General features: G+C 33.4%; 1 protein-coding gene across 1 annotated transcript in view; it reads left to right on the top strand.

Annotated features, from left to right (window-relative positions):
• The window catches only part of SCAF8 (SR-related CTD associated factor 8), a gene marked incomplete at its 5' end in the record, with an annotated part of 76516 nt that overhangs the window by 37105 nt on the left and 25562 nt on the right, over positions 1-13849 (top strand). The window contains 6 exon segments of the mRNA XM_082404535.1: positions 3094-3255; positions 5495-5648; positions 6719-6849; positions 8881-9057; positions 10453-10532; positions 12274-12391. Coding sequence (XP_082260661.1) covers positions 3094-3255; positions 5495-5648; positions 6719-6849; positions 8881-9057; positions 10453-10532; positions 12274-12391 — 822 coding nt within the window.

Below are 13849 nucleotides of genomic sequence, written 5' to 3'. Positions count from 1 at the left end.
CCTACATCTTATTATATAGACCTGAAGTTCCATTTTCCAGGGTAAGCAGAGGGAGATGAAGTTGAAAACAGCTGTTTGGCATACACTTAGTAATTTTTTTGTAACCAGGGCCCGAGGTGACTAGATTATATTTCTTTGCCCCTTCCTTGTGATCAGTGCCCTATTTGTGCCATGTTTTTTTGGCAGGAGTACGTAACTTTTATAACTTGTAAAATTATACTGTAGGAAATCTGTAATTGAATTTAGGTTTTGTATTCTGCCCATTGTTCATGCCTAGATGTAAGCAGAACCAGTTTGAGGGTCAGAGGTAAATGGCATTAAGGACTTGGCAAGGTTGCAGTGTGCTTGAACGAAAATAGTTGACTGGAGCGTGAATCAAAGTGATATTACTGTGTCACTAAACCAGCTAGATAATCTTGAATAGATCAGTTAACCTTTATGTGATTCAGCTTTTTTCCTCTTAAAGTCTTGTTCTCTCAAAACTTAAAGTATTGGTAAAACATATTTTGAGGTGAACAACTCGTGAATTGAAGCTTAAGGCATGGGGTAAAATAACACGTATGCTGTGTTTTAGGTAAATCCAACTAGAAAATACAAATGTTGGTGATTGGAAAATTTCATTGTTCTAAAGCTTTTAAAAATCTTTTTAAAAAGGTTCAGTGTCTAAACAGTGCTTCTTAAACTATTTTTGTGCACAGGAATTACCTAGAGATCTTGTTGAAATGCAGGTTCTGTTTCCCTAAGTGTGGGTTAGTTAGGCTCTGATAAAACCTCGGCAAGTTAGGCTCTGGTTAAAAAGTTTCTCCTGAGAGAAGACCTTGTTAAGAACTGAATGCTCGGGCTGTCTCAGAATGGTTCCTTTTCCTCTCCTTCCGTTGGAAGTATGCACTGTTCACTGTGGGAATGCGTTTGGTATTAGGTGTAACTGTTTCCTGCGACGGCCCTCTTTTCTTACGTGCTGCTGTCAACATCGTTTCATGCTCTGTTAGTACGGCCACAGTTGTTATTCAGAGTGTAACAAATACCTCGTGACATCGGAGTCTTAGGAATTCTTGTGTTTTCAGTACTGCTAGAACTTGAAAAAGAGATTGAAAACATTTCAGATTTTTTGGTCTTAATTCTTCTCTCAAGTTTCTAGTTGGTGACTTAGCTAAGTTTACCAAATATTGTAATTTTAAAACTTCTACAATGTTTAAATCATACATAATTTTTTTTTGCCATTTTATGTGGCAGACACATAAAAGTGCCTAGTCTATCAGTGAAGGAAATTCTGCACCATAACATGTTAATATAGTGCTTCTAAAGATACGGTGGAAGAAGAATTATCTTTATAGCTTAATACTAAAACTGCTAACATTTTTGAAGCTTTGGAATCTTCACAGTAGGCGAGGAAGGCCCATTTATTGTGTTATGTACTCATGATTCTTATGCATTGTGAGTTTATAATCGAGTTTTTATTATAAATCAAAGAAAAAGGTGTATTTGTTTAAACAAAACTCACTGCATTAATCGCTTTTATTACTTACCATTCAGTATTAATTTTAATAACTCTTACCAGCAACTTATAAATTATATTTAGCCTTAGTCTCAAGATAATCATTTCTATAAAGTAATAGATTATGTATCAGATTATTTTATCTGTGTTTTCGGCATTGGGAAATAGATGATTTTTAACAGAGATGTCTTGCTTTTCATTAATTTTAAAAAATTTTATTTTCTTTACTGGTTGTATTATTTGCCTGGCTAGGTAAATATTTCTTTGAATGTATGGTAGTCAAAGGAAAATAGCCTTGGCCAGATATATGAACTGAGGGACAGATATGCTAGATTTGGGGGGAACATGAGGGAAGAAACTATTTCAGACTTTTAAAACAATAACTTTCAACAGAGCAGACAGTTTTGAACCTTTTTGGTAGGTTAAACCTAAAACTTTAATGTCCAGTCACCAGCATTACTGCCCTTTTATTAAATGTTTCAAGTACTAAACAGCCAGAACCTTGCAGTAGATACTTGTGAATTGGTGCTAAAGGTCTCTTCATCTTCTTAATAATGACCTTAAAGAGAAGGTTCTTAAAAGGGATTTGAAGGAACAAATGAAGAGTCATCTAGTCTTTTTGCAGAATGAAATCACTCATTGTCTTGACTGAAAATCCTGTTTAGAAACATGTATGTGTGTGTTGGACATGGATTGAGGATCCTTTACCCACTGGTCCTTGGGTTTCCAGGAAGTTTTTCAAGAATGCAATTTTGATTTAGTCCATATATGATTTCTATGAAATTACTTTGGGTGAAATACTTACCTAATTACACCCAGAATTTGAACCTGCTTTTTGCAGCCATAATTTCATTTTAATCAGTATATGTTTGGGAGGCAGGTGTTCTTATGCTTCTGGATATGGAAGAAATCGAAGCAGTGAGCTTGATAGTGAAAGGATTCTTCCTTGTGCTCAGGAAAGTAGGAGACTTTCATATTCTTCAGATTGGGTAATGGATAAGGCTGAGAAACATTGATCAGTGGAGTAGCTAAAAAATGTTTTCATAGGATAGATTCCTAGAATCATAATGGTAGTGTCTTGTCTTTTGTATAGGTGTGGTATTTGAGAAAAGTTTTGAAACTTTGGGTTCATTGTGTTTGGAATGTTATAATTTGTCATTTGATTTGTTCCTTCATTAGTGCAGAAATCCTTTCCCTATATGTTTCAGACGAAGTCTAAGGCATGTTGGCAATGCTTTTACCAGTGCTTTTCTTTCCTGAATTTGCTACTTCCTTTTATTTGGCTTTTCAAAATCATTAAACAAATTTTTTTTTTATTATAACAGTACCTTACCTTTTGTTTTTTATTGTTCAAGCCAGTTACTCAGTGCTATTTCAGAACTTAGGTGATTGGCAGTTGAACTACATATGTAGAGTAGCCAAAGTAGATTCTTTCAAATGCCATTCCAGAGACAGACGGTGTGGAATAGTCAACCTCGAATGTTCATCACCTCAGCATGAGCAGTGTTTTTGTGTTTGTATAGGATTTATGGTGACATTTGTATATCAAGAATTTTAACCTTCTCATTTGCTTCCCTTCCCACTCTTTTTTTCTCCAGTGTAAACCAGAATACAAGGTACCTGGACTTTATGTTATTGACTCTATTGTACGACAATCTCGACATCAGTTTGGTCAAGAAAAGGATGTGTTTGCACCCAGATTTAGTAATAACATCATTAGCACTTTCCAGAATTTATATCGTTGCCCTGGAGACGACAAGGTATGCTGCCTTTTTTCTTTTTTTTTAAGTCACTACAGTAATTACCTTTTTGGTCTTAATGAGACTCTTTACATTATCTTAATTTTATCATTTTATGTTATTGTTTACTCTTTGTTATTCCGAATTTGAATATTTAGTTATCGCACTCTCCATGTTCCTTTTTGTTATTAGACTTTTCTTAAACAGAGTGGAAAGATATAGTTGATTTTGCTACTTTTTAATTTATTGAAGCAGTTGGTGTTAAAGAAACTGGCTCTAATAAGCATTTGGAATTATCCTAAAATCTTATTTATTTACACGCACAACCAATTCAGAATTTTGATTATTTGACATGAGCTGATATTTACCTATTTAGTGTCTGTGAAAAATGGATTTACCAAATAATTAATAGAAAATAACTGCCTATCAAAATTCCTTTGTCATGGTAGAGTTTTCTTAGTGCTAGAAACCACACTAGTGGGTCTGCTCTATCTGAATGAATAAATATTCTATCCCACATGAAACAAAAGCTTTGGAACCTGAGGGAGAATAAAAAGGCGCTGTTTACCCTCATAGGTGCTCAAAGATAGTAGAAGGTTATGTATCTTGGATGTTGATTTGGAAATTTAGTGTCCTTTTTCTGACAGAGTTGATTGCAGTATTGATTTTGTAGGAAAAGGAACAAACAGGTGAAGACTAACTGTTACTCTGAGGAAGAGCCACAAAACTTAAAAGCTCACCACAAATCTTTTTACCTTCCCTCAAGTACAAGATTAGGTAGTTTTTATTTTTAATAACTATTGTACAGTTTTGAAACAAAAAAAGTCTTGTTATAATAGATAGATATGGAGATAAATTTATCATTGTATCATTCTTTGTAAACTGTTCTTGGATATGCTTCTTGAAGCAGATTTGTTTCTTTTAATTAACTTTGGTACGTTGATAATTCTATGCAGGCAGAAAGAATGCTTCTAGTTTTTAAGTAACCCATCACAGTTGAGACTTAAAGCAGATGCCTTAGAATCCCACCTAAAATAACTCATTTGAAATTTTATATAAACATTTTTTGAAGTAACTTAAACACTTTGATTTAGGAATTTCACTAGTTTGGACTTGGATTTCTATCAATTACAATGAACAAGTCAGTCTTGAATTTGTAGATTTCATAATAATAATGTTTCTCATTTATAATAAAGTTTAGTATATAGGAATTTTTTTTAATAACCATAGTAGGAAAGATTACATTGCTACTGTAATCTCAGTGTATAAACTCCATAAAGGAGAGGCATTATTTGTTTGTGTGTAGGTAGATACATAGAATGATACTTACCAGACGGGGACTACTTTTAGTGCTTGATGAGTATCTTGGGAACTGGAAGATTTTTTTATGTAAAGCAAAAAAATATAAGGCACTTTCTTAGTGCCCACATCTTTGGAAAAATAGAAGATATGAAGCATTCTTTGTGTAACTTTTTTATGCTTCATTTGAAATACAAAAATTTGCATGTTAATTTAGCTTGGACATAGTTTGAAAATATGTCGATATAATATTGTGAGTGATTTAAAGGTGAACCAGATATTCTTAAAAATTCCTTATTTTACTATTACAAAATAGATTATTTAACAAAAGGCTCTTTTTAATACTTAATTTCAGCCTCTGTCATTTAAATTATTCTACTGGAGTTAAGTAGCATTACAGTAGTCAGTAACTAATACTTACTGCTGTTTACAGAACTTTTATATGCTGAACAGTGGTGGCAGAAAGTAAATTTGGTTAAATTCTTATGTGAGGAAATACCCTTTCTTGTTCTTATTAGATAGTTTTAAAATGAAAATTTTTTTTTAAAGTCACATAAGATAGGGATTTTCTCTTGAAGTTACTTTTTTAAAAGATAAAATTAAAATCAACAGTAAATATAACTTTAGTGCTAAGCCTCAGAATCCGTAACACAGTTCTCCAGCTAACTGTAACCATCTCATTAGTGTTCATGTACAAGGAGAAACCTAGTTACTGTTCCTTCCTTCTTTCTGCTAAATATTGCTTTCATTAACTTGTATATTCATCAGAATGAATATTTTTGCAAGTGAGTTAAAGTTAATAAATGCAAAATTATGGAAACATAATTTCAGGGCTGGAAAGTATCATAGCAGTATTTTAATCCATCCTTCCTATCTACTGCCCAAGTAGCCTCTATGATATGACTGTGCTAAGGTTTTGAAAGCAAAAAAAACAAAATATCATTTTTCTTTTTTCCTCTAGAGTAAAATAGTGAGAGTATTAAACTTATGGCAGAAGAATAATGTATTTAAAAGTGAGATTATTCAACCTCTTTTGGATATGGCAGCGGGGATTCCTCCTCCAGTTGTCACACCTGTTTTGGCCAGTACTACTGCTGCTATGAGCAATACCCCAGGTATGTTGCTTTGATAGATTTTCTGAATATTCTACTCACGCTTTTCAGGTGATTATTCATATATGAAATAATAATTTGACAGTGCAGGAGAATTTGTCTAGCATTAGGTAAATGAAAGGAAATGCAATTTATGTGAAAAATAAAATCAGAAGTTATATTTGTGTGTAATTCTTCTCCAAAAATTAAAAAGCTTAGTTTTTAAAATCCCTAGAAACATAATCAGCTTTGGAAATTGGTGTGTCAGTTAAGTTTTTCCTGATTTAGACTGTAATCTTTTAAACTTGCATATTATCATCTTGATATTCCCAGTGAACTAAGACTACTCATATAAAGAGAACCTGAAAAAATTTATTTAATGTAGAAAAGAATGTTTAGTAATAATCTCAAAACCATGTGTTATTTTTTTTAAGGTATTTAAATGACATTTGAAATTTTTCATCATAGTCCAAGAATTATATTTGTTAGCATTTTGGTATATATTTAGTTTTTGATATGTGTGTATACATATACACACACACATATTTTGGAACAAAAATAGTTTTATGTTATGCACACTATTTTATAATAATTTTTTTCATGAAAGATTGCATTTTGAATATTTCCTTATGTCATTGAATCTTCTTCTTTAGTAAATTTTTTTAATGACTTGCAAGTATTATAGGCTCCTTTATTTTGTTTATTTTTTTAAGTTATTTTTTATTTTTGGCCATGCTGTGGGGCATGTGGAATCTTAGTTCCGTGACCAGAGGTTGAACCTGTGCCCCCTGCATTAGGAGCGTGTAGTCTTAACCACTGCACCACCAGGGAAATCCCTGTAGGTTCCTTTAAAGTAGTAACTTAGTTAATTGAGAACAAGTATGGATAGCTCTTTTAGGTCGGTTTTTTTTTAATTGTTGTTGTTTTAACATACCTAATTCTGTAATGGTTTTTCAAAATGGAGACAATAAAATTACATTTATATAAATCTGTACATATTTTATAAAAGTGACAGAACAAATCTCTCTACTTTCCAAGTCTTATTTATGTACTTACATATTTATTGGGGTTGGGTTTGATGTCTTTTCTAAAAGGAACTCCTGTGACACCTGTTACTCCAGCCAATGTGGTCCAAGGTTTACCTGATCCGTGGGTGTCTCAGATAACAAATACAGATACACTTGCAGCTGTAGCTCAGATCTTACAAAGTCCTCAAGGCCAACAGGTGAGCAGCTTTTTTATTATGTCAATGATTTTAGAACTCATTATTTTCCTAACACATTGTTTCATTATGTACCACCTAAAGAGTATGTGTTTTATTTTTAAAAAATGACCACACTACATATAGTACTGTGTAACTTGCTTTTTTTTTAATTTAGTAATGCATCATGAACACTTCTATGTCATTAAAGATTATTTTACAAATAATTCATTCTACACCAAAATAATTGATTCAGCGCACAGTTTGTGCCAAACGTTATTAGGTGCTATTGTTATTCCAGTAACAAGGCAGGGAAGTCTTCTACCTTGGAGAAGATACCTGTCTATCTTAGGGGAGACAAACAATAAAGAAGTATAAAACATTATTTAGATAGTGATATATGACTTAAAACAGGGTAAGTCTTTACAGTGACTAAGTTTGGGGAAAGGGGTCAGAATTAGGGTAGCCAGGAGAAGGCATCTTTGACAGAGTGGCATTTGAATTGAGACTTTAAATGGAACTAGTCATGGCAAGATATGAGGATAGTCTTTCTTTAGCATCTGTTTTTTTTTTTTAACTTATCCTCTAAAAACCAGATTAATTGTGATCTGAATAAGTGAAAAATGGTACAGTTGTGGACTCTTTAAAAAGACAATCTCAAAAAAAAATATGGAACCATTTTAGTGATTTACAAATGTAAAAAAACAATTATCATCTTAGATTGGATCCAGTTTCTACATTTTTGGGACAGTTGGGAAACTGAATTGGATATTAGATTAAATTATAGAATTACTAACCTTTTGTGATAATGATATTTTGAAAGTAATTCGTAAAACAAATGTCATTTTAAAAGACATCTATTTAAAAAATATTTTTGGCAAGAGTGTGGATTTTCTGGAAGAATAGTACAGGGAGTCAAGAAGACACAGTAATCTATAAGATATGAAGTCAGAGCAGAGGAAAAAGTAGGGTGCTGCAGTGTTTGAACCTGGGTGACTGAAAGAATAACAGCGCTATGGGGGCAAATGGAGATGTCAGAAGGAACATTTAAAATGTGTAAAGGGGAAATGTGATATTGCCTTCCTTTCTTCCTTCCTCCCTCTCTCCCTCCCTCTTATTCATCCATCCTGTCTGTTTTGGAGCTTCCTCAGTGCAGTAGCTCAACTATCATGTATTTTTGTAGTTTCTTTCCTATCACATTAGTAGTTTGTAGTAAATGTTGATTTGATAGGTAAAGACTCTAGTTTGTTTCTTAATGTTGCTATTTCAGATGAAATTATTTTACTTACTGTCATCGTGCATATTTTTACCTTCTCCCACTGTAAACTGAACTTTACTTAAAGAGTGCAAATGTCTTATTTAGCAATAGCTTTTCTATTTTTGTTTTTCTATTCTAAACTGATAATTTTCAGATTTAACTTGGGTTTAGATCTTGAGTAGGAAAGTATTAATTACTACTAGGTTATATATAGGGTTTACTGAACTGAAATATCTTCAGAATCTTACTACTGTTTCTATTTTTTAAGAGGGAGGGTGAATGGGGGGACAGGGGTTGCTTTCAACTCTTGTTGACACTATTCACCTTTAATTTCCTTAGTTTCAGACTGCACCAAGGGACAGATTTCTTGTTTTCTTAGCTGCTTTCAGGAATGTGTTATCAGATGGGAAATCTGAATGAGAGCAAAAGCAGTTGTTGCAAGTGCTTGTCCTTTTACAGAGATTGAGTTAATTGAAGAAAGGATGAAAAAGCTTAGTGAAAAAAAGTCTGCTTGTGATGAGTTTTTTTTATCTGTTGGTCATGGTATGATCATTTTATTTTGTTTAAACTTCCCTGACTTTCCAGAAGCAAGACAGACTTATTAAGGACTGTGTTATATATGGCACACACAAAAAGTCTTTTTAAAAAAAAATTGTTTTAAGTTAGTGTATATTTTTTCTTGGTCTTTAGACTGTAGAATGGTAAATTTTATTGACCAAAAGTTTTAGATGAGTATTCTTATTACAAACCCAACACCTGTTTGTAGTAATTTTCTTTTTTCCCGCCCCCCCCTTCAGCTTCAGCAGTTAATACAGACTTTACAGATACAGCAGCAGAAGCCTCAGCCTTCCATCTTGCAAGCGCTGGACGCCGGCCTTGTGGTCCAGCTGCAGGCTCTTACGGCGCAGCTCACGGCAGCGGCCGCAGCGGCCAGCACCCTTAATCCCCTAGAACAGGGCGTGTCTTTGAACAAGGTAAAAATTAAGATAAGAGATCTGTTCTGTATGAGGAACTGAATTTTCTGTACTATCATGTATATTCCAATTCTGTAAATTACATTTTACCGTAGCACTGTTTTATATTTTAACATCCATCGTACTCTATAAGATATAAATTTTAGAAAAGGTTCAAATTTCTGAAAGAAATTAAGTAATTTTATAATTCCACTCGAAACATTTAGAATATTTTCTTTTGACTAATGATAACTGGTCAGTAAAATTGTGTATTCACTATTTTTTTTTAAATAATTTTATTTTGTTTATTTTATTTTTGGCTGAGTTGGGTCTTCGTTGCTGCGTGCGGGCTTTCTCTAGTTGCGGTGCATGGGCTTCTCACTGCGGTGGCTTCTCTTGTTGCGGAGCACGGGCTCTAGGCCCACGGGCTTCAGTAGTTGTGGCTCGCGGGCTCTAGAGCGGCAGGCTCAGTAGTTGTGGCACACAGACTTAGTTGCTCCCCGGCATGTGGGATCTTCCCAGACCAGGGCTCGAACCCGTGTCCCCTGCATTGGCAGGTGGATTCTCAACCCCTGCGCCGCCAGGGAAGCCCCCTGTATTCACTATTGAGGCAGATGATTGTTTTTTATACTTCCTAATTTATTTCATGGATGTTACAAATATATTAATTATGGTGTCCGTCCTATAATTTTAACCTGCTAGAATTAAAATTGTAAAGTATATGAAAGTTCAAAGGAAAGCTTCTTTACAAGTTGTTACTATGCTGTGATAAATTGAGGTCTAACTAAAGAATAGTGTTTTTAAAGTTGAAAATCTTTTATGTTTAACTTGTGTGATATGCTTAATATTCTTGCTAATTATGGGAATATTATAATACTTGGGAAGTGTTAGCCGTATTATTTTTATTTCTGCTACTGTTATTTTCATAGAAATATAAATATTGATTTATTAGATTATTACTTAGACTTTTTTAGCCTGCAGCTTCCAAAAAGTCTTTAAATTGATCATTTAGAAGACAGTGGAGCATTCTGAGAGAACTGCACTAGTAACAGATCTGTTGATTATAGTTCTAGATTTTTTTTTAATCAAACTATGTTACTATTGACAAGCCACTTAATTATTTTAATCCTAATCCTCTCTTCTATAAAGTTAAGAGTATTGGTATTTATCCTGCGTGTCATGATTGTTTTGCTTCATAAGGCAATGTCTGTCAAAATGCTTTGAAGAAAAGTAAAGATCCACTCAAATAAAATGTTTTATTGGAGTATAACAATAAAATGATATGAAACATTTACATTTTAAATCATAGAGATAAATTAATGGGATGTCATTGACCTTCAGAATAGCATTTACAACTTTTATTTGTGCAAAGCACTTTTAAATTTGTCTCTTTCTCTTTTTTTTTTACCCACTTAGAAGTTGATGGATAGGTTTGATTTTGGGGAAGATTCTGAGCATAGTGAAGAACCCAAAAAGGAAATTCCAGCTTCTCAACTGTAAGAGTCATTATGTTTTTCTTTATAAACCATAAATTTTTTCTCTTATCTTTATAAACATTGTATGGGACATTGCCATGGAGCTACTAAGTGTACTTTGAGTTGAGTTATTATTTCAGGCTCTTGAGCTCTCACATTACAGAAAGATGGTGGAATTGCTGCTTGTTGCTTCCCTGTGTTATTTTGACTCTTCCTAAGAACTTTGCAGATAATTGGGATATATCAAAATTCTTTACTGGAAAATTGATGTGTTGATAAATCTAGTTGTATTATTTTCTGTTGTCTATATTAGGCTTTAAGTTATTTAACTCAGTCGTAAGAATATTTAAAATAGGAAAGACGTTTGCTTCTAGTGCCAATGGGCACTACTAGGAAGTATACTAAATTCTGGGAGTAGATCAGACTAATCAAAAGTAAGGAATAGGGTTGTAGGGATTTTGTTTGTTAAAGAAATGGATTGTATGTTTTTCTTTAAATCAGTGATACAGTTCTGCAGAGCCTTAGGTTCGGTGAGAGTTCATGAGAGGACCAGTGGGAAGGAGGATGTTGGAGAGTAGGGGTGGAAGGTGGGAGGATTGGAAAGGGATGATGAGTGGGGAAAGCCTCTAGATACCTTATTTCAGCGGTTATTTAGTTTTCTATATTGTGATAATATATTAAAAATATACTTATATAATATATAAAATTGCAGTTATATGCTTATGATAGAGATTCTAGTTGAAAAAATTAAAAACTAATGTTTTAGATTATGAATTCTAAAGTTATAAGAAGCATTTGAGATCATGTAGGTTAGTGTCCTGAGCAATGTAATAATCTCCTTTAACCGTCCGGATAGGTTATTTATCCATTGTTTTAATGCCTTCTGTGACAAGAAGGTAATTGTTAATACTGTATGATCTTTTGTTACTGAATCTTATTTGATTTGCTTTCTATACACTGATCCATTTTGCTTTCTGAAGCAAGGAAACAAATTTGCTCCATTTTCTTTTGAGACATAGCCATTCCAGTATTTGAAGATAGGTATCATTCTTCCCCTTAGGTTTATTTGCTCCAGATGAAGTACACTTTTTTCGAACTGTTTCAAGACTTCTCACCATCCTGATTGCCCCTTTTGGGATGCCCTCTTTTTTGTTCATGTCTTGCCTTGTGGCACCCAGAATTCCAGGTGTATTCCAGGTGTGAATTTCCCAGAGTATAGTTAAATTATTAATTCCTCTTACCTAAACACTGTTTCTGTTAACATACCTAATAATGTGAATGCTTTTCTAAAGAAAGCAGATTCGTTTTATGAAGTGTATAATCAATTATGATGGTAGATTTCACACACACTGATTGATGGAACATTTTTCCCACTGTCTCATAGTTTAAAGAAGGAGTTAGAGTGACAGTGCTTAAGTACTTTTAACCCTTTTTATAAGTGTTTTATTGAGATTTTCTTAAAATGCTGTAATGTAAAAAGTACTAATTTATATGTATTTTAATAGTGTGAGGCAGTAATATCAGATTTTCATCAGAGTATCTCTAACATGTGATCCATCTATTGAAACACTATTGAAGAGTATATTTCTATTTTAACGTATTAATGTTCTGAGGTATTCTATTTTCTGTGTTAATATTTTAAAAGTAAACATAATAGTAGAGTGTGTTCCATTTAATTGCAATATTTTTTTTGAATATTCAGTTATTATCATATTATCTTTATTGGATTTTAATATACATTTCCACTTGTTTTTCCTTTTAGTTCTCATGTTTCAGAATCTGTGAACAATTCCATCTTTCATCAGATAGCAGAACAGCTACAGCAGCAAAATCTTGAACATCTCAGACAGCAACTCCTGGAACAGCAACAGCCTCAAAAGGTTTATAACCCCATCTTGTGGTCTTTAGAGTTACTGCTGTGTACGGTCTGTCATTTGGTGATTTTTTTTCTTCAGCTGTTTATTACTAGGAAGATCAGTCTTTTCAGGACCTTTACAGTTTTTGTTTGTTTTTTTGTTTCATTTTGTTTTTTGGTAATTAAAACGTTTTCTGGCAACTTATGTTTCCATTGAGAACATTAATTTCAGTATACTGGAATTAGAGAACAGAAGACAGAGATGGTGTTTCAGTATTACAGCTGAAAACTTTCCTTTCCTCTCAATTCCCTGTCAAGCCAAGATAGTGATGATTTTGCTGTTGTTGGTGGTGATGGTGACAAAATAGATTGCTGTCTTTAATTAGACTGTTAGTATGTGACAAGAGCTTTATTAGGCATGATTACAATTAATGCTTATGCGATAGGTATTTTGAATCTCATTTACATTGTAGGAAATTGAAGCTTAGTGAAATCGAAACATCCACTGTTAAAGTACGCAGTTAGTATCATATATCATCAGTCTTAAGACCCACCATTATTTTATGTATAGCTAAGAATTTTTAGATACTTGTATATATAACATCCCTTGGAGTTTTAAGAATCTTCTAAATTTCAGGGATGATAAAATGTAAAGAAAAATCATACCTTAGAATTGATAAAATATGTCAAATTGTTGTGAAGCTAGGGTTAAATCCATTACAAAGCCTATTTTTGCTCTATATGAGAAATACTTACAGATGTTAAACTGTTTGGATATGAGTTTCTGGGAATTCCCCCCACTCAACACTTCTTCCTAATCAAACCTTTTTGACTCTAATGAATTTAATACAATACCACAAATATTTTTAAAGTACGAGCATTGTTAGGTAATACATACAGAGATGAACAAAGAAGTGTCTGGCCTCAAGTAAGCTCTTCTCTAATGGAGTGCATATATCTATATGAACACAAGGCAGAATCCTGGTTTCTGTAATAGAGGTATATGTGAAGGACTATGGGACTATGGAAGAGGGAAGGATTACTTTAGAAGGGATGGTCCCTGAACTTGTCCTTTTAATGCAAAGAGTAAATGTAAAATGGATTTTGATGATATTTGTATGTTGGAACTTGTACCTGGAATTATGAGAATGGAATTCTATACCTGGTTTTGTAGAAATAATTCTGATAGAAGTAGTTGGGTAGGTGCATTATTTTATGTCAAGAAAATAAAATATATCTGCCTGAGAATTCAGAAACTTGAAGACAAAGCACAATAAAGAACATTTGGGGACTCCCCTGACAGTCCAGTGGTTAAGACTCCACACTCCCAATGCAGGGGACCGGGTTCGATCCCTGGTCAGGGAACTAAGATCCCACATGCCACACAGTGTGGCCCAAAAAAAACCAACAAAAAACCTGGATGTTATTTAAAGAAAAACACAAGTTGTGACTCAAGGAAGAGAAACAGGTTGTCAGAACTGTT

Source organism: Balaenoptera borealis, assembly GCF_965194805.1.
Source record: "Balaenoptera borealis genome assembly, chromosome: 9".
Lineage (NCBI taxonomy): Eukaryota > Metazoa > Chordata > Mammalia > Artiodactyla > Balaenopteridae > Balaenoptera > Balaenoptera borealis.
Note: the sequence above shows the minus strand (reverse complement) of the source record. Positions and strands in the feature narration are given on the sequence as shown.